Below are 21,497 nucleotides of genomic sequence, written 5' to 3'. Positions count from 1 at the left end.
TGTTAGGCATCAAATAAATTTTTGTTGAATGAATGGTTATACTGCTTGAAAGGAGAAATAAATACGTTAAATCAAATACAGAATTTTAAAAAGCATAGTAGTCCCCCTTATCTGCTGGGGACACATTCCAAGATTTCTGGTAGATGCCTGAAACCAAGGACAGTACTGAACCCTATACGTACTAAGTTTTTTCCATACATAAAGTTTATGTATGATAAAGTTTAATTTTATCACATAAATTAAATGATATGATACATTTAATTTATAAATGAGGTACAGTAAGATTAACAGTAACTAAATAGAACAATTATAACAATATACTGTAATAAAGTTATGTGAATGTGGCCTCTCTCTCAAAATATCTTATTGTACCGTACTTACCTTTCTTCTTGAGGTGATGATGAAATAGTACAATGGCTTCATGATGATATGAAATGAAATAAATGATGTAGGCATTGTGATGTAAATAGAAAACTCCAGAAATAATTTCTAAGTTTTAAACTGCCTGCTGTTCTGAGTAGCATGACAAAATGTCTCACTGTCCCACCATTTCTGGCCTGGATTGCTATAAATCACTTAGTAGCCATCTCAGTTATCACATCTACTGTTGTGGTATCACAATGCTTATCTTCAAATAATCCTTACCTTACTGAATAAAGGCCCCAAAGGGCAAGAGTAGTGATGTAATATTTTCAGACCATGGTTGACCAAGGGCAACTAAAACCCCAGAAAGCAAAACCTTGGATAAGGGGGGACTACTGTAACGACAGTCTTGTTGTTACCAAATGCTATGAGTTGAGTGTTCCCACCAAAACTCATGTTGGGACCTTAATTCCCAGTGCAGCAATGTTGGGAGGTGGTACCTTTAAGAAGTAGGGCCTAATGGGAGGCATCTGAGTCACGGGCGTTCCCTCTGCTCATATGGGCAGCGTGCTGCCAATTCTTCTACAATTCTTGTCAGTGAGTGACCTCTGTCTCTCACGTGAGACCTCTCTCTCCCATGAGACAGGATTAGTTTCTGAGAGCGAGCTGTTATGAAGTGATTACAACTCTCATGTTCTGCCCCTTTGCACGTGCTCCCTTCACCCTTGACCTTCTGCCATGTTATGACACAGCACAGAAGCCCTCACCAGAAGCAAGCAGATGCTGGTCCCATGCTCTTGGACTTTCCAGCCATCAGAATCATCAGCCAAATAAACCTCTTTTCTTTATAAATTACCCAGCTAAGGTATTCTGTTATGGCAACACTAAAGATACTAAAACACCATGATTTCAGAAAATGAGACTGGCTGAGATCAATGTGTCAGATTAACATATAAAGGGCAATAGTCACAGTACCGCTGTACTCCACTACCTCTCACCATCAGTGAAGAAACTTCTACAGCACTAAGGAGAAGGCCCATTTGGTAGACCCCACTTGGATGACTTGGGATGATGGGATTAAGACTTTACCTTAATTACAATAGAGACTTATGCTTACATGCCCTCTGGTAGGCTGTACAGCAGTTAGGGAGTGAGTTCCCTCCTATAGTTGTGAGTACATGCATTGACATGGCTCTCCCTATGCTATGGTATGGAAAATATATATGAGCTCCTTCTTTGAGTAGGAAAAATATACATTATAGGTCTCTTCTATTTAATTAAAAAGAAACTATGAAATAAATCACTCATAAATAAAGAATGCTTTCTTTATTCACATGCTGAGTCCTTTATGCTAGCAAGAAAAATAGAGAATATAGAATTTCTTTCTCATGTAGCTAAACAAAGAGCCTACTTGCTGATTAATGAAACTGAGATAAAAGTATCACATATTACATTTGACTATGTTATCTTCTCCATCATAAGGTACAAATCTCTTGTTTTCCTCATTTTCAATCCAAAGAGACAAGGATTTTTGCCAAATTTTTCTACTAATGGAGCCCATCTTAACTCATCTAAGATATGAACATCTTTATTCTGGTAGACATCAAGGTTTGTGAAATAGGTTTTATATATTGCCAGCCATCATAGTACATTGTATAGGTGATGGTGACAGGACATAAATTGTACCTGTTATTAATCTCTTCAGATGCAAATTAACTTAAATTGAACTTGCGACTTTGTTCTTTCCCAAGTTAAACCAAATCCTTTGTTTCATGAATAAAAAGAAAATTTAGTAAAATTTCCTGTTTCTTTGTTATAGCTGCTTACAAAGTGAATAAAAGTGTTTTAGACAGTCTGCAAACAATATAGTCCTGTGCTTTTCCAATATTTTATCCCTTAAAATTCCTGAAGTTGATCATAAAGAATCTACAAGTAAGATCATTTGGGGCTGTACTACTACTTCCTATTTTTAAAACATGTGGATAACAATTTTTTTTCAGTTTGTTTCAATTAATAATAATAGCAGCAACTAATTATCATTTATTGATACCCTGCTATGTTTAAGCACTGTGCTATATGCTTTGCAAACATTCATTTAATGTTTATGGTAACCCTGTAAGGTAGGCATTATTTCTGCTTTACAGATGAGGGAACTGAGGCTCAGAGTGGTTACCTACCACAGAGCATTGATTTTGTATCACCCCAATCACTGCTGCCTTGTAACTGAATTTCAGCCTCAACAGCAAACTCCTAAGTTTATCAGCCAACTCCTAAGTTGATAACTCCTTAGTTATCAAGCATTAATCAAACTGTTACCATAAAAACTTGTCCTGAAATATTACAATTTAAGAAAATTTGGGCAATACTAGATAACATACAAAGATAGAAAAATACTCAGGTGAGGTCACACAAAAGCCAATAATGGGCCAGGTGTGGTGGCTCACACCTGTAATCTCAGCAGCTTGGGAGGCTGAGGGAGGAGAACTGCTTGAAGCCAGGAGTTCAAGACCAGCCTGGGCAACGTAGCAAGACCCTGTCTCTACAAAAATTTTAAAATTAGCTGGCTGCAGTGGCATGTGCTTGTAGTCCTAGCTACTCAGGAGGCGGAGATGGGAAGATCCCTTGAGCCCAGGGGTCTGAGGCTGCAGTCAGCTATGATGGTGCTAGTGCACTACAGTCTGGGTGACAGTGTGAGACCTTATCTCTTAAAAAAATTAATAAGGGCTGGGCGCAGTGGCTCACGCCTGTAATCCCAACACTTTGGGAGGCCAAGGCAGCTGGATCATGAGGTCAGGAGATCGAGACCATCCTGGCTAACACGGTGAAACCCCATCTCTACTAAAAATACAAAAAATTAGCTAGGCGTGGTGGCAGGCGCCTGTAGTCCCAGCTACTCGGGAGGCTGAGGCAGGAGAATGGCATGAACCCGGGAGGCAGAGCTTGCAGTGAGCCAAGATCGCACTACTGCACTCCAGCCTGGGCGACAGAGTGAGACTCCGTCTCAAAAAAAAAAAAAAAAAAAAATTAACGAATAAGAAAAAAATAAAAATAAAAAGCCAGTAATGCCTAATGTTTTCCCCTTTTTTGAAAGCAGAAAATTTCCCCCAAATTCTTCAATACCTTTATTTGTTAGTTTTTGCTTTATTTTTGTAATCAAATAACAATACAAAAACACACAAATACCCGGCCAGCATCAGGTGCACCACAATCATGAAAGATAAAATAATCCCCATGCAATTAAATGACCATCAGCTACAGAACTTTGCAGCAGCTACAACTGACCCATTCTGGCTTCATATTCCTAATATGCATCTCAGCATATTATTCATAAAATACATTCTGAATCCAAAAATTAGATGAAATCATGGGCAACTCAGGAGTCCTAATCTTCCTACTCATCTACCTTTTGCACTAGCAGGAAAAAAATGGGAGGAAGGGAATAGGATATATCTAATAATTTCCAAAGCATCATTCCCATAGGAATGAGTAGGGAAGATGGGACCTCAGTTATCAGATCCATATACCAATTATGTCAAGAGGCGAAAGAAAACTGTCAGTACCAAAGCTAAGAAGTCTCAGTACTCCTTAATGGCAAACTGTCCTTGGACACTGGCTCAGATTTAGTGAGTTAATTATTAGAAAAAGAACCCAGTTCTTGAGCTGACCAAGAATTACATAATGGGATAATTTAGGGAAAAGGCTCTTCATTACAAATTTTAAGATAGAATTCAGGAATCCTGCCTTCTATTCTGGCTTTGGTCAAGACAGTGAGGTCGTATCACTAGATAACTCAGTTGGCAGCACATGAATTAGAACACACAATCATTAAAATATCCAATCTCTAAACCCAGTGTCTTCAATACTCTATCCCAATTCTACTCTATATTACAATTCCTTTTGGAGAGCAAACCCTCCAGAACACACTTCTACAGTCTTTATAGGAAATATTTATGGGTCTGTCAAGAATGATGATCTTGAATGAAAGAACCTTCTATAATATCCAATACAGTAGCCGCTGGTCACACAGAGCTACTGAGCACTTAGAAAGTGGCTAGTGTGACTGAGGAACTGGATTTAAAATTTCAATTAATCTTAATAGAAATAGCTAAATACGACTAGAGGCTATGGTACTGGACAGTATAGTTCTAGATGGTACGACAGTTAATTTTTAGTGACTAAAAATGCATTTGAAAAAAAAATCTCTTCTTAAGCCCCAACAAAATAGCCAGGAAATCACATTATTTGCTCAAAAATACCCTTTCTTTGGGTAAACCCCTGAGGCCAGTAATGATGTATCTCTACCCAATAAGGGAAGAGAAAATAAAGTAATTCAATAGCAATTCTAGCTTCAGGTTCTCATGGTTCTTTTGCTTACTCTCAGGATTACTCTGTACGTGTTCTTTTGAAGCTATTACTATCTTACCTTAAATTTTTAAAAGTCCTCCTTTCTTCATCCTTGGTGGATGAATCTCTCACTGGACAGATCCAATAACCTGGTGATTGGGGTCTTCCCATCCTTTAAACTGGGAGGTTGACTTTTTCCAAATGTTTTGACAAACACATCAAAGAAACTTTATAGCACAACAATCACAGAATACCTAAATTGTCATGGTCCAACAAGGAAGAAAAAACCATCACCAACCAGGCTTTGGGACTCAGGAAGATGAATTTGAGACGGAAAATGAAGGGATGAAGGGCATTTCCCCTGAACAGTTTTTCCAAGTCCATTCATGAGGAAAATCCCCGACGTCGGGAGACACAAAAGGCTTTTCTACGTGAATTTTCCGATGCTGACTGAGGTAGGCACTTCTGCTGAAGCATTTCTCACAGCTGGTACATTTGTAAGGTTTTTCCCCTATGTGGGTCCTCCGGTGCCTGATAAGGTTAAAGCTCTGACTGAAGCATTCACCACAATCAGGACATTTATAAGGTTTCTCTCCTGTATGTGTCCTTTGGTGAATCACCAGGGTGGAACTCTGACTGAAGGTTTTCCAACACTCAGAACATCTGTAAGGTTTTTCTCCTGTATGTGTTCTCTGATGTCTAATGAGATGGGAGCTAAGGCCAAAACTCTTCCCACATTCACAACATCTATATGGTTTCTCTCCTAACTGGATTCTGCATTCTTCTATCACATTGCAGTTCTGACCCAAACTTTCCTCATATTCAGAACTTTCATAGGATTTCTCTCCTGTGTGCATCTTCTGGTGTGTAATAAGGTTTGAACTACGACTAAAATTCTTCCCACATTCTGGACATTGATAAGGCTTTTCTCCTGTATGTATTCTCTGATGTTTTATTAGAGTAGAATTACAACCAAAGCTTTTTCCACACTCAAGACATTTGTAGGGCTTCTCACCTGTGTGTGTCCGCTGGTGGCGAATGAGGCTGGAACTCTGACTAAAACTCTTCCCACAATCAGGGCACTTATAAGGTTTTTCTCCAGTGTGAGTCCTCTGATGTTCTATTAGGACATAGCTGTGACTGAAGCCTTTTCCGCAGACAGAACATTCATATGGTTTTTCACCTGTATGTGATCTGTGATGCTGAATAAGGTGAGAGCTGCTGCTGAATCTCTTCCCACACTCGGGACATTTATAGGGTTTCTCTCCCGTGTGAGTTCTCTCATGGATAATAAGATGGGAGGTATTGCTGAAGCTTTTCCCACATTCACCACACTGGTAGGGCTTCTCTCCTGTGTGCATTCTTAGATGCTGAATCAGGTGAGAACTGTTACAAAAGCATTTTGCACACTCAGAGCATTTATAAGGCTTTTCTCCTGAGTGGGTCCTCTGGTGAGTACGCAAATGAGAACTATTACTGAAGCTTTTCCAACATTCGGAACATTTATAGGGTCTGTCTACAAAGGATGAATTCTGCTGGACACAGGCATTGGTATGTTCTCCTGGGTCCCATTCCTGGTGACTGGGTTTTTCCTCCTCTTTAGCTATAAAATTTCCCCAATTCTCTGACTTGCCATCACTGTCATAGGAATCATGATACCAAATCTCATCTTGAACCCATGTCAGTGGCATTTCTTTTGCATCCTCATGCTTATAATGTTGTGGTCTATGTCTTTTAGACCATTCTGAAGGTTTCTCTTTAAGTTTATCTGCCTCAGAATTATTGTGGTGAACAGTTTCCAAATTATTCATACTTGCATCTCCTGCAAGAATAAACAAATATTCTAACCATATTCCAAATCTCTGCCAGAGAAGTAAATTCTAAATTGCAGTGGAAGAGAGGAAATAACACTGTAAAACCTCATAAATAATTTCATATAAAAAAGTTTTTAAAGACAGTTTTACTTCTTTTCCTCTGTTTACCAGAAGCAGGTGGATTTTTTTTGTACCTAGCAACAACAATAATGAATTATTTGAATCATTATTGGCAAAGGGAACATCAATCTAAAAATAAATGCATTAGGTTTTGTTCTAGAAGACTTAAGAGAAAAAACAGGATTGATGTGAATAGAAGTTAAATTGAACAGGATACCATCTCAGGTAAAAACTAGACAAAAGCTTTGCTAAAATCTGAGCAAATGCTATAGAAATAACAATAGCCACTATTTATTAATAGTGGCTATTAATAAATAGCTTTGGATATGGTATCTCACTAATTCTAAAATATATGTGAAATAGATATTATTCATTTTCTTAAAGATGAGAACAATGAGGCTGAAATAATTAATACAGCTTATAAGTGACAGAACAAGGAATTAAATTAAGGTTTGTCTCATTGTAGTGTCCTGTTCTTTTTACATCAAATTTCCTAAGGATTCAGATCATTGTCTTGATCCCTCACCTGTGAAGGGGCTTTTCAAACTCTCCCTCTCCATAAAGCTGTTAGAATCTGAGACCAACAGTTTTTTTTCTTGCTCCATCACAATGATCACAGCCAAGTTAGAGATCAGAAACCCTGTGGAAGGAAATAAATTATGTTTGGAGGTATTTATTAAAGCTTATTCTTCCTCCTTCCTTCCCAACCATTCCAACACAACAATAGGAGGCATAGAATGTTCCATGAACCATACCGAAAATAAGAAACACAACTTTTAGCAGCCCTTTTAGAAAATCTTATCTCAGATCTAAGTGTTTAGAATTAAGGGTTAACCCTGAAATAACAATGCAGAAAAGTAAATCTTCACATTAAAGGTCTGAGGATCAAGCTTCAAAGACAGAATACTACTCCTCATTGTCCACACGTAGCTTAGAAACACTTTTAATTTAAAAAGCAAAGTATTTTTTTTAAGACACCAATAATAAAACTTACAAAGACTTCAAGGAATCAATATGCAGGCATAAGCAGCAGCTAAAGAAAAAAAGCACCCTGTTTAGTTTCAAAAGAATAACTTGGTCTTGACAGAAGGAAACCTTTGAAGTCAATTTCAAAGGAAAGTTAGGATTTATATAACCAGTAAAGAGAAATTAGGACAAAGCCGAGGTGGAATAATTATAGCCAATAACCCTGCAATATAAAAAGGAGGCTAAAGAGGGACCTCTTCCTCCTTGCACTTAGTTCCTAAGTCTATCATATTCACAATATCCATTTCAGCCTAAACTTTGTCTTCTGGAGCCAACAATCACTAACCTATTTTAAGGGACTAGAAAATGTTCCATCCTGGCTAATGCGGTGAAACCCCGTCTCTACTAAAAATACAAAAAATTAGCCGGGCGTGGTGGCGGGCGCCTGTAGTCCCAGCTACTCAGGGGGCTGAGGCAGGAGAATCGCTTGAACCCAGGAGGCAGAGGTTGCAGTGAGCCGAGATCGTGCCATTGCACTACTCCAGCCTGGGTGACAGAGCAAGAGTCTGTCTCAACAAAAAAAAAAAGAAAAAGAACAAGAAGAAAATGTGATCTACCACAGGAAGGCAGTGACATATGGACTTTTGGCATCCATTTCAGAATATAAAGAATATCATTGTTTGGGAGAAAAATAAGGACGTAAAAGGATATACAAATGCACATATTTTAAAAACAAAAAATAGTATATGTACTTATATTGTATCTTCACCATTACTGCCTATTATGTGCCAGGTAGTGAATGAAATAATTTGCACACATTTGTCATTTAATTCTTACAGTAGCCCTCTGAAGTGTATGAACAACTACCAGCATTTCATAGGATGAGTTTGAAAGGTATTAAGAAATTTTCCTAAGGTCACCTAGAAAGTGGTAGAGCAGGATTGAGCTCCAAGTCTGTTTGGATGCTGACCTTTTTCATCCTCTGATCTATTATCGTAACCTAGAACAGGAAGCAGAACTGGGCATAATCCCAAACTGCAAAGAATCCTCAAAGAGTCCCTTTATTTTAGAATATATTGACTGGCATTTTAAAAAAGAGGTCTACATTCCTAAACCTTGTTAACAAAGTGAGTCGACATTCCCTAAGCACACTCAGCAAGTGGGGATTTGTTCTAGAGAAACGTGAAACTAGTCTACATTACTAATATCCCCAGTGTTTGAGTAGGGGGGAGAAAAAACCATACACCTGAATGCAAAAAAAGGAAGGGGGTGGAGTTGTTCGAATGGAGTTATATATTGTCCTAAGTTATATATTGTTATCAAAGTATTTACAAAAGCAGCAAGAGTCTGGGCAACACATTACCATCCCCTCATTTTCCCTACTAAAATACTGTTAAATTTGGCAGCAAAGGAGCCCCCGGAACAGTGACTCAGCAAAATGGTGGCAAATGCAAGACCATACAAGGCTGCCATTAAGATGTCTCTCCACGGGGAAGGAGTGTTTTCACTGTTCTAGAGCAACAATGTGATCAGAGTGGGGCCGTGCTTTGATCAGAAAGCCTTCAAAGAAAATGCACTGCCTGAAGCCTAGTTTTAAGAACCGCTGGCTGGTACAAGTTGGAGACGCTGGGGGGTGAAGTTCCAGGATACCAGACGGTCTCCGGCCGACAAGATCCCGTAAGGGACCCCGCGGACAAGGATGATGGTGGCCCGTCGGCGGGAGATGCTGGGCCTTCGCCCCTGGCAGCAGCGGGAACTCTCTCCCGGACGTCCACTGCAGCCTGGACGGGGCTGTTTCCACTCCTCTAGCCCGCAACCCTCGGCTCCCTTCCCCCCAAGAAGGAACTCACTGTTCTGGGTGCTACACCCAAGGCGCCCTGCACCCCCAGCAGTCCGGGTGGAAGGCACCCCCTCTCCCTCTGACCCCACCAACCCACGGTCCTAAACTCTCAAACCCGGAAGGCAGAAACAGGAAGTTACCCTCATCTCCCCCGGCGGCTTTGCTGGGGCCGCTCTAGGAAACAGTGATGGCCCACTCTCGTTGATCTTAACCCTTAGGGTCCTGGACCAGAAGGAGCGTGGGGGTGGATTTCCTTTCCCTGTGCTGTGACCAGCCAACTGTGAACCTCATTCCTCTCAATTGTCAGGCGGCTTACGACAGGGGCCTGATTGGAGCTTATACTTTTCCTTGCCATCAGAATATCATCAGATTAATTATCATCACTATTAGAATCAAAATCAATCTAGTATTTTTCTTTTTTGAGACGGAGTCTCGCTGTTGCCCAGGCTGGAGTGCAGTGGCGCGATCTCGGCTCACTGCAAGCTCCGCCTCCTGGGTTCACGCCATCCTCCTGTCTCAGCCTCCCGAGTAGCTGGGACTACAGGTGCCTGCCACCATGCCCGGCTAATTTTTGTATTTTTGGTAGAGACGGGGTTTCACCGTGTTAGCCAGGATGGTCTCGATCTCCTGACCTCGTGATCCGCCCACCTCGGCCTCCCAAAGTGCTGGGATTACAGGCGTGAGCCACCGCGCCCGGCCTCAATCTAGTATTTTTAAACACTTATTGTTTCTGTTCCCACCGCTATGAGCATGGATATATATTTACTTATCTGTAAAAGTTAGAAAGCTAAGGCATCCATTCACATATAAAACAATTCGTTTACAAGGCACCCTTATTAACACCTAGAAAAGTAGTTAATCCCTCCTCTTTCATTACAGAGAAAATAGAAGCCAATCCCTTCATCTCACCTCTACCAAACAGAAATCTACTCAAGTCTGCTCCCTGCCGTTTTCTTTCTTCCCTCCTGTTACAATACAGAGTCCCTCTGTGGCCTTGTGTGTGTGTGTGTGTGTGTGTGTGTGTGTGTGATGGAGTTTCACTGTGTCACCAGTCTGGAGTGCAATGGCAGGATTTCGGCTCACTGCAACCTCTGCCTCCCGGGTTCAAGCAATTCTCCTGCCTCAGCCTCCCAAGTCGCTAGGACTACAGGTGTGCACCACCATGCCCAGCTAATTTTTGCATTTTTAGTAGAGACAGGGTTTCACCATGTTGGCCAGGATGGTCTTGATCTCTTGACCTCATGATCTGCCCGCCTCAGCCTCCCAAAGTGCTGGGCTCTTTGGTATTTTAATAAGCCCTTTACTGGTACTCACTTTCCTACCTATCTTCTTGGAAACTTCACACTACCAACTAAACTCTCCATCCCTCCACCCCCATCCCCAAATAGTCCCTCAGCTTTTCTTTTCTCTTTTTACTCACAATGTTTCCATTTCATCAATTTTCCACTAACCTTAACATTTCTCCTGCAACAACAACAACAAAAAATCACTAGCATCACCAATGACCTCCATGATGTTAGTTAGTGCAACTGGTATTTTTAGTTCTCAGGTCCTTTTTCAGGAGGTTTGATATGGCTACAGACTCGTCTTCTAGAAACACTCTTTTGAGGTGACATCACATTCTCCTCCTTTTCTTCCAATATCTCTAGTCAGTCCTGTTAGTCTCTTTTCCAAGTCAGTCCCTCAAGATCATCCTCTCCTCTTATCACTGAATGTTCTCTGCCTAGGCAATCTCATCCACTCCCACATTTTCAAATACCACCTAGGCAGACAACTCAAAAATTTACTTCTCCAGCCCAAGCTACATGTCTGAGCTCTTCACTCATAACCAATGGTCTACTTGGCATCTCATACAGGAAGTCTCAATAACACCTCAAAACCAAAATGTCAAAAATCAAAATCATAATCTGTCTTCTCTCTCACTGTTCTTCTCCATAGACACATATAAACACAAAATAAAACAAAATAAACCTGTTTCTCTTCCAATATTCTTTCAACCATCCATCCAGTTATATGGAAACCCAGAAGCCCTTCTTTTCACTTCCCTTTCCTTACCTTCCATATACAATTCATAAATAAGCCTCATCTGTTGTGTAATAAATAATTCTCACCTGTAGTTGTTTCTTCTAACCACCAGGGTCACCTCTAATTCAAGCAACCATCACCCCCCATTTGAAGGATTTCCATACCCTCCTAACAGTCCTATAGATACCCATCCTTGCTCCCTCTCATTCACTCTTCCCTGTTGAATCCAGAGGAATCTTTTCCAAAACTGAACCTGATTCTTCCATGTTCCTTTGCCTAATTGAAGCTTACTCATCCTTCAGATTTCAGCTTACACATCACTTTCTCACAGAAGCTTTCAAGGCTCTTCTACATGCTCTTCTCCTACCATATCTTTTTTCCATTTTAGCCCATGTCATGACTGCAGCTTTGTGTGATTGATGCATTATTTTGCCTCTCCATCCAGATAGCAAGCTCCATGAGAACAGGGCCTGCCTCCACTTTTGCTTGTAATTCTATCTTACAACTTAGCACAGTGCCTGACTCCTTCATTCATTCATTCATTCAACAAATTTTTGTTGAAAGCCTATGTGCCTGTTACTGTGTTATCCTAGACACTGAGGATACACCAGGGAACCAAGCAATGTGAGGGAGATCATAAATGAACATTAACAAAAAGTAAACAAAGAAATGTATGTTAAGCAGTGATGAGTATTAGAGAAAGAAGTAAAGGAAGTTAAAGAAAGTGTACTATTTCAGGTAAGGTGATCAGGGAAGTCCTCTCAGTAGGGAGATATTTCAGCAGAAGTATGAAGGAAGAAAGGCGTGGGCCTCATTGTTATTTAAGGGAGGAACAATTAAGACAGCAACAGTGAGAAAAAAGACTCTGAGATGGAAACTCAAGAAACAATAAGGAGCAGAGCAAGTGAAGTGAACAGTACTTGGAGGTAAGATCAGAGAAGTTTCAAGAGGCTAGATCATAATCATATAGGCCGTAAGTGACAGACACAGAGATGAATCACTCAGAATCCAAGGAAGTACATGTTGCCCACCTTTGAGAGTGCTGTGAACAGAAAGCTTTCAGCTGTTAGCTCCCTCAGGGAGTGCTTCAGTTTCAGAGAATAGCCTTTCTGGAGCTCATGCCCTTTCCAAGGCAGCCCACGTCTGGGGACTGATCAAGGCAGAAATATAAAAGGCTGTCCATGTTGTCCAAAGCAAGATAACTCTTAAATGCACTATTTCAGCTCCTGAGTGTTGTTTGTTTGTTTGTTTTTTAAGACAGTCTTACTCTGTCACCCAGGCTGGAATGCAGTGGCACAATCACGGCTTACTGCAGCCTCGACTGCCCAGGTTCTAGCAATCCTCCCATCTCAGCCTCTTAAGTAACTGGGACTAAAGTCACGTGCCACAATGCCTTGCTAATTTTTTAATTTTTTTTGTAGAGATGGGGGTCTCACTTTGTTTCCCAGGCTGGATGTGAACCCCTGGGCTCAAGCAATCCTCCTGCCTTTGCCTCCCAAAGTGTTGGGATTACAGGTGTGAGCCACAGTGCCCAGCCAACTCCTGAGTTCTTGATGGCCTTGATGGAGGAATGTGTTGTCAGGCCCAAATTGTAGGTCTTCCCCCTCTGCTCAATCCTGATTCCTTTCTCACCCTTCCACAGGTTTGGATACCAAGGCCATTTCCTAATCAACACCCTGGACACTAAACTCAGTCTCAGAATCTGCTTTCTCAACAAACAAACAAATGAACAAAAACCTCCAAAATACATACATAAAATGAAATGTCCTCTCTCATCCCTGCCCCCAGCTATCCAGTTCTTCTCACCACTGGGGCAACCAACGTTGTATGTTTCTTGTGTATTATTCACAGATAATGCCGTATGTGAGCAAATACCTACCTACCTGCTTATATACATATGTACATATACACATATATAGGTAATGAATAAAGATAGATGACATATATTCATACATTTCTTTTGCTACACATATAGTAAACTATTCACTTTGTTCTAAATTTTAGTTTTTTCACTTAACAACATGGAGAGTTTTCTTTTCTTCTCTCTCTTTTTTTTTTTAATTTCTGAGGCAGGATCTCACTCTGTCCCCCAAGCTGGAGTCCAGTGGCATGATCTCAGCTCACTGAAACCTCAACCTCCAGGGCTCAAGCAATCCTCCCACCTCAGCCTCCCAAGTATGTGGGACCACAGGTGTGTGCTACCACTCTCAGCTCCAAGCTAATTTTAGGTTTTGGTTTTTTTGTTGTTGTTGTTTTGTTTTGTTTTGTTTTTTGTAGAGACAGGGTCTTACTATGTTGCCCAGGCTGATCTCCAACTCCTGGGCTCAAGCAATCCACCTGCTTCAGCCTCCCAAAGTGCTGGGATTACAGTCATGAGCCACTGCACCCAACCGAGAGATTTTTATAATCGTACAGACATTTATCATAGAGCTCCCAGTATTCTTTTTTTTAACAGTTGCATGATATTCCATTGGGTAAATGCAACAGTATTTATTTAACCTGTTTTTTATATTGCTTCTGAACTTATGCTATTACTTATGTTGAAATGAATAATTTAACCTTTATTTTTTTAAAGCTGTGGTGGATATTGTATATTGGTTTGCTCAATATCCATTACCACTTTCTTTCATTATGCGTTCCTGCAGAGAAGAGTTGGTGTTATGAACTGAATTGTGTCCACCAGAAATTCTTTTTTTTGTTTGTTTTTTGTTTTTGAGATGGAGTCTCGCTCTCTGCCCCCTCAGGCTGGAGTAGAATGGCACCATCTTGGCTCACTGAAGCCTCTGCCTCCTGGGTTCAAGCAATTCTCCTGTCTCAGCCTCCCAAGTAGCTAGGATTACAGGTGCATACCACCACAACTGGCTAACTTTTGTATTTTTAGTAGAGATGGGGTTTCACCATGTTGGTCAGGCTGGTCTCGAACTCCTGGCCTCAAATAGTCTGCCCACCTCAGCCTCCCAAAGTGCAGGGATTACAGGCATGAGCCACCACACCTGGCCTTCACCCAAAATTCTTATGTTGAACCTGTAATCCCCAGTGTGGCTGTATTTGGAGATAGGGCCTCAAGGGAGGTGTTTGAGGTTAAGTGAGGTCATAATGGTGGGGCTCTAATCTGATAGGACTGGGGTCCTTGTAAGAAGAGGAAGAGACACCGGAGACATCTCTGTATGTGTACACACAAGAGAAAGGCCAGGGGAGAACATAGCAAGAAGGTGGCCATCTGCAAACCAGGAAGACAGGCCTCATGGAAACTAACACTGACAGTACCTTGATCATGGACTTCTACCTTCCAGAAGTGTGCGAAAATGAGGCCATGCATGGTGACTTACACCTGTAATCCCAGTACCTCTGAGACACGAGGACCACTTGAGCCAAGGAGTTTGAGACCAGTCTGGACAACAGTGAGACTCCATCTGTACAAACAATTTTTTAAAAAGAAAAAAAAAAAGCTTTGCATGGTGGCACATGCCTATAGTCCCAGCTACTCAGGAGGCTGAGGCGGGAGGATTGCTTGAGCCCAGGAGTTCAAGGCTCCAGTGAAACATGATTGCACTACTGCACTTCAGCCTGGATGACACAGTGAGACCCTGTCAAAAAACAAAACAAAACAAAAGAAGCAAAAACCAAAAAACCCCAGAACTGTGAGAAAATGAATTTCTGCTGTTTAAGCCACTCAGTCTAGTATTTTGCTATGATAGCCTAAACAGACTAATACAGTTGAAAAAGCTAAACATTACATTTCCAAGACTTCTTTGAAGCTGTAATTGCCATAGTTGTAGCAGCAGCTTTGATTGACACTCCTGGAAGCTCAGCCCACAGTCCATTTCCTCAGTTCTCCCAGAGATTCCAAAAGTCCTTTAGTCCTTGTAATATATCTATTATTCCTTATGTCAGCTCAAGCGAATTCTATTCTCTGTAACTGACTCTAGTTAGTACACAGCTAAACTGCTGGGGAGGCTCTAGTTTGGGGTTGAGGGCGCACGGACAAAGTTTGTGCGTTCCCTGGAGTAGCAAGCTTGCAGACAGAACTTCCAGCTGGAGGATGGCTATATGGTGTGTGTAAGCAGGCTGAGGCTGGCACCACAGGTCCAGCTCGGAAATGAAAGAAGAGTGACGCTTGCCTTCTAATTATCTGTTCTAGCCATGAGCAAACTGTTATTGGAAGATGGAGGAAGGGGGTCCGATCGTGCTTTCTCAACAGTGGTGATATCGCCCCCAAGGGGACAAAAGAGTTCTTCAGGGGGAGCATGAAAAAAAAATACCCTTTTCATGCATAAAGCACAGACATACATCATAGCAGACTTAAATAGTTATCAGTATATTTGTGGTGCTACATTTTAATGGAGGGGGAGTGGTTAATAAAAAATGTCTGAAAAGATGGGGTGGGGGATGATAAGGAAAAGAGGGTTGAGAAGCACTGCTGTAGATATTATGAAGAGCATGTCGCATGCCAGCAAACAAGATGCCCATGTTGAGGCTGAGTAAGGTGGCTCACGCCTGTAATCTCAGCACTTTGGGAGGCCGAGGTGAGAGGATCACTTGAGCCCAGGCGTCTGGGACCAGCCTGGCAACTTACAAAACAAAAAATTTAAAATAAAAAAATTAGCCAGGCATGGTGGCACACACCTGTAGTCCCAGCTACTCAGGAGGCTGAGGTGGGAGGATCACCAGAGCCCAGGAGTTCAAGGCTGCAGTGAGGTATGATCACACCACACTACACTCCAGCCCAGGTGACAGAGCAAGATCCTGCCTAAAAAAAAAAAAAAATTGCCCCATGTTTTAGGATGTTTTAGGATGAGCATGAGAAAGGCCATGTTACTGCCAACTAAGCAGCTTTTTCTTAACAACCATATTGTTTGGTGATCACAAAGCAAAGTTTAAGCATTTTATATTCTAACACTATAAGTATTCATGTTCCTTATATATTTGAGTTACACTTTAGGAGGTTATTTATTGCGGGATCTGGCCAGCAGCCCACAATGCAACGGGGCTCTCTCTTTGTTCCCAGGCGGATCGGCAGGTAGAGAAATAATAGACACACACGATAGTGAAAGCTGGGTCCAGGGGGGTCACTGCCTTCTGGTCCCGCTATGCCAACAATGCACTGGATATACCAGCATTTATTACTAAGTTTAGTGAGGGCAGGGGTAAGTTAGTGAGGAATTTAGGGTCATTTGATTATGAGGTGTGATGGTCACATGGAGATGAAGTAATTCTTTAACATAACATCTGTATGCAGAAGTACAGTATACAGGGATAAGAATTTACAATATAGTGTGTGCATCAGTAATTTCTAACAGAGCCTTAAAACAGAAACACAGTCTTTCCATAACCTATGATTAGCAAGATACTAATCAGAGTAACAGTTGCAGCAAAAGCTGGTTACAAACAATCCATAGAAACAGGACGTGAAGCTAGACAACTGGTTAGACCAGAAATTCTCAGAAGGAAGTATGCCTTAACCCTAAAGAGGCCTAGAAGAGCCGTGGCAAGATGAGGGTGTTTATAGCCCTATCTTATCCATATGGACAGGCGCCCCCCCACGCATCCGTTTATAGGTTCTCCACAAGGGTCGCATTCCATTCCCAGAGCTATGAACATTTGCTTTTCTGGGATAGGAATCTTGGTGATATGAAACCTCCCTGACTACACGTCTGTTCATAGGCTCTCTGCAGGGGGAAGCACATCACGCGCTGTTGACTCGTTCTGGCAGTCCAACCTGGCATTGTCTTTACACAATCCTGCATGCAACTTTGTATTTACAATAATCAGGAGCGTTTCATTTTTTATTCCATAGCAATAGTTTCGGGGGGCCTCCCTAGAGTTATTTGGAGGTTTGGGGTTGAACTGCAGTGCATTGTAATTTTCCCTACATAAAATAATGAGAAATAGGCTCCCAGTTGGCATTGACACCCAGAACCTCAGATGATAAGGAACAAATTTGTTTAAAGTTCCATCAAAAGAGAAAGAGAATATGGATTTAATGAGGACTTGGGCTGTAAATGGCACAAGGTTTTCTGGGTGGGATATAAAGACAGTACTTCTGAACATTTTATTGGCAGGTACCTCTGCAGGAATTTGATAACAACCTGGGACCTCATGCTGGTTATTTTTAATTTGTTCCCTCCGAATATATTCTCTGACCTTTTCTATGCCCAAGGAAGCTGATCTTTGTAGGCTGAGACTGATCTTTATGAAATATGTTACCCTGACTCCCTTCTCTGTGTTTTGGTTAGGCCAATGAGAGGCACTGACAGGAGATGGGGACAGGGGGTACCTATTCCCTGTCCCTCTCTCAGCCAGTTGTGATTGGCAGAGACTCTGTGCCTCTACCCAAGTCCACTCATGTAGTTCGGTGACCCCTATCCCAAGGCTGCAGTTCCCTGGGTTCTGCTAATGGCTCCCTTTCCATTCCCCTTCAGGCCCACAGGTAGAATGCCTTCACAACATTGCTAAGTCCTTGGTGCACTTTGGTGCACAACCCTGTTCACAACTCTGTAAACAGTTCACTAAACTGGCTTCAGTTACCCCGTTGCATGGGAAGGGGTAATACAGGTAACTCCTTCTTGTCCATCTTTCAGCATGCCATCTGTTTCCTCTTAAAACCCTAACTGACAGGATACTCTCTCCAGAAAACAAAATAGGTGGACTTACGAAAGCTTCGCATGTAATACTAAGGGCTCCTCAGACTCACTCTGAAGCCCAGCCAAGGATGTGGAGAAGGCAGAGGACTCAAGGAACACCAGTTAAAAATCTCTCTTCTTGGATTTGGTAAGCCACCAACACTGCATTCCCTCACACATCACAACCTAGCATTTGAGGGTAAAAGTAGTGGATGCACCAGGTGGTGAAAGGGGTTAGAGATTTGCCTGTATCTTTCCCTCCTTCTATCTTTTTTTTCAGAGACAGGATATCACTCTGTCACCCAGACTGGAGTGCCGTGGTACAATCATGGTTCACTGTAGCCTCAAACTCCTGGGCTCAAATGATTCTCCGGCCTCAGCCTCCTAAGTAGCTAGGACTCAAAGTCTAATCAAACAAGTGGCCTTTCTGGTGTGGCCAGACCCTACCCTGAGTCATCTCATTTGTGTAAACTCTCCAGGGGCTCACCAAGAGTAGCCTCATTAGCATAAATGCAAGTGAGGTCTGAGGGGCCCACCATGAATAACAAAGGTGCTCCTATCACTCGCGATATTCCAAGGGTTGAGAAGCCCCTTTCTAGGAACCAGTGACAAAGGCCAGCCAAATTCTTTATTGTATAAAAGCAGCCCTCCTGTCTACCAATCTGATCCTCTTCCTTGCACCTCCTGCTTGCCTCAGATAGCAAAAGTTTCCTAACTCTGCTGATTTCCCACCACCGCGCGAGGAAAACAATGACAATCTCTCCTCCTTCCTGCAAGCCCAGGAATTCCCCTGTGGCGAAGATATGGGTTTGGTACTGAGCTGATTATACAATCAGAACAGCTGGTACTAAGTTGTCAGTTGTCAGTAGGTTTTATCCTACTATCGGTAGGTTTGCATTTTAAGGGAGGAGGTGGTTAAAATGATGAGTTGAGGCTATTAATTGGCAGGTAGTGCAAAGCTGTGTAATGAGGGGCAGCGTGATGTCATACTGTTAGCAGTAGCGAATCTGTACAGGTCTGCAACAACCTCAATTCTTGCCTCCTTAGAAGAAAGAATTCCACCAAGGGGCATAAGGCAGAGGGAAAGGCTGAGGCAAGTTTTAGAGCAGGAGTGAAAGTTCATTAAAAAGTTTAGAGCAAGTCCGGCCGCGGTGGCTCACGCCTGTAATCCCAGCACTTTGGGAGGCCGAGATGGGTGGATAATGAGGTCAGGAGATCGAGACCATCTTGGCTAACACGGTGAAACCCCGTCTCTACTAAAAATACAAAAAATTAGCTGGGCGTGGTGGCGGGTGCCTGTAGTCCCAGCTACTCCGGAGGCTGAGGCAGGAGAATGGCGTGAACCCGGGAGGCGGAGCTTGCAGTGAGCCGAGATCGCGCCACTGCAGTCCGGCCTGGGCGAGAGCGAGACTCCGCCTCAAAAAAAAAAAAAAAGTTTAGAGCAGGAATGACCGGGCGCGGTGGCTCACGCCTGTAATCCCAACACTTTGGGAGGCCGAAGTGGGCAGATCGTCTGAGGTCAGGAGTTCGAGACCAGCTCGGCCAACATAGTGAAACCCCGTCTCTACTAAAAATACAAAAATTAGCCAGGCGTGGTGGTGTGCGCCTGTAATCCCAACTACTAGGGAGGCTGAGGCAGGAGAATTGCTTGAACCTGGGAGCCAGAGGTTGCAGTGAGCTAAGATTCTGCCACTGCGCTCCAGCCTGGGTGACAGAGTGAGACTCCATCTCGGGGAGAAAAAAAAAAAAAAAAAAGTTTAGAGCAGGAACGAAAGGAAGAACCCTTGGAAGAGGGCCAAGCAGGTGACTTGAGAGATCAAGTGTGTGGTCTGATCTTTGACTTGCGGTTCTATACGTTGGCATGCCTCCGGGGTCTTGTGTCCCTTCTCCCGATTCTTCCCTGGGGTGGGCTGTCCACATACACAGTGGCCTGCCAGCACTTGGGAGAGGAGCATGCGCAGTGTGTTTACTGGCGTTGTATGCATGCTCAGTTGAGGCATTTTCCCCCTACCCAGGCATTTAAACTCTGCTATTTTGCCTCTTACTGACTGGAGTTTTTCCCTCAGGAGGTGTATGTTCCTGGAGGAATGTCATATACCATTTAAACTCCACCATTTTGCGTCTTAGTGACTTGACGTGTTTTTCCCTTACCAGTCAAGTGTTCCTAGAGGAAAGTCATATATCAGTTAAACTCTGCTATTTTACCTCTTAGTGTGTACGCTTGAGCCCACTCGCCCAACTCCTGAGATCTTACTGGAAGCTGCTAATCACCAGTTTCAGGTGTTTCAATTTATTGGGAGACTGCCTTTCCTAGATACAAGCTGCAACCAATTATTATTTTAGAGAGGCAGTTTAACAACTGCCTGACTATCACATGATGGTCACCTGGCATTCCTGGCTGGGGGTTGGTGGGGGCGCTCTCCTGCTCTGCTCATGTCTGACTACCTACCTACCGTAACAATAATCAGGGCAAATCCTTTGCCTCAGAAACAAGATCTGTGACTCTTGACCAAGAAATTGAATCTAAGCCTCAGTAACTTGCATACAGTAATCCTCATCTTCCAGAGTTATGGGGTTTGCTGTGATTATTTTTAGTGGTGGGCTTTCTGGTGCTTGCAGGAGATCTCTGGCTCTATTTCTTCTCTCCAGCCTCTCCCCTCCCTCTGCTTCCTGCGTCATTGGGCCTGGAAATGTATACAGAGAATTGTTACTGAAACGATCACTGCTCTAAGTACCTTTGCACCTGACTCAGCACCTCTGGGGTGGAGCAAAACAGAGTAGAGGCATGGCTTAGGGAGTGAGTATGGGCTGGCACAGAGCACCAAAGCTATTGGAAGCCCAAGAAGCATAGAGTCCCAATGCAGAGGCTTTCCTATATTGAAATGGCTAGCTAGGGAGATGGCAACATCTCTTTTGAAGGTGGCTGGGAGAGTGGGTGTGGGCTTTGGGAGGGGAAAGAATTGTTCAAGATGATTTGACTCTGGTGCTACAGCAAACCCAGGGCATCAATCGAGTGGGCTGGAGCACAGTGGCATGATTATGTCTTCTCTCTTGTTAGCTTGGGATAGCACTTTCCTTGGTTAGGTCAAATGCTCAAAATTCCATGCTGTGTCAGCAGGTGGCTTCAGAGGCAGCTGTTTGGTAAGACGGCAGCAAAATGAAAGGCTGCAGAGCAAACCAACACTGCATAATCTCCAGGAATCTTTATGCAAACATAAAGCGATATTTGTACCAATTGGATTTAACATGAATAAATGTGGATGTAACAGTGGATTCTGAGCATAGATACTCTGTGATGTGAATCATTTGGAATGAATTCCTAGAGAGAGAGTGCCTAGGTGCCAAATACCTCGCTCCAGAATGTTATGGGTCACTTTTCCTCCTTGGCCACAGATTTTCTCT

The 21,497-nt window shown here is 42.6% G+C and overlaps 1 protein-coding gene across 2 annotated transcripts in view; it reads right to left on the bottom strand.

Annotated features, from left to right (window-relative positions):
* Positions 1 to 1,672: 1,672 nt before the first annotated feature.
* Positions 1,673 to 21,497, bottom strand: part of ZNF572 (zinc finger protein 572) — a 48,728-nt gene continuing 28,903 nt past the window's right edge. Inside the window, exons 1-3 of one of the 2 annotated variants that reach the window (XM_003820462.4) lie at positions 9,458 to 9,548; positions 7,168 to 7,281; positions 1,673 to 6,529 (exon numbers count right to left, since the gene is read on the bottom strand). In XM_003820462.4, the coding sequence (XP_003820510.3) occupies positions 5,019 to 6,529; positions 7,168 to 7,246 (1,590 nt within the window). In that variant the 5' untranslated portion in view covers positions 7,247 to 7,281; positions 9,458 to 9,548 and the 3' untranslated portion in view covers positions 1,673 to 5,018. Of the gene's footprint in view, positions 6,530 to 7,167; positions 7,282 to 9,457; positions 9,549 to 21,497 lie in introns of those variants that run through there. The other variant, XM_055116943.2, reaches the window with a different exon arrangement.

Source organism: Pan paniscus, chromosome 7, assembly GCF_029289425.2.
Source record: "Pan paniscus chromosome 7, NHGRI_mPanPan1-v2.0_pri, whole genome shotgun sequence".
Classification (NCBI taxonomy): Eukaryota; Metazoa; Chordata; class Mammalia; order Primates; family Hominidae; genus Pan; species Pan paniscus.
Note: the sequence above shows the minus strand (reverse complement) of the source record. Positions and strands in the feature narration are given on the sequence as shown.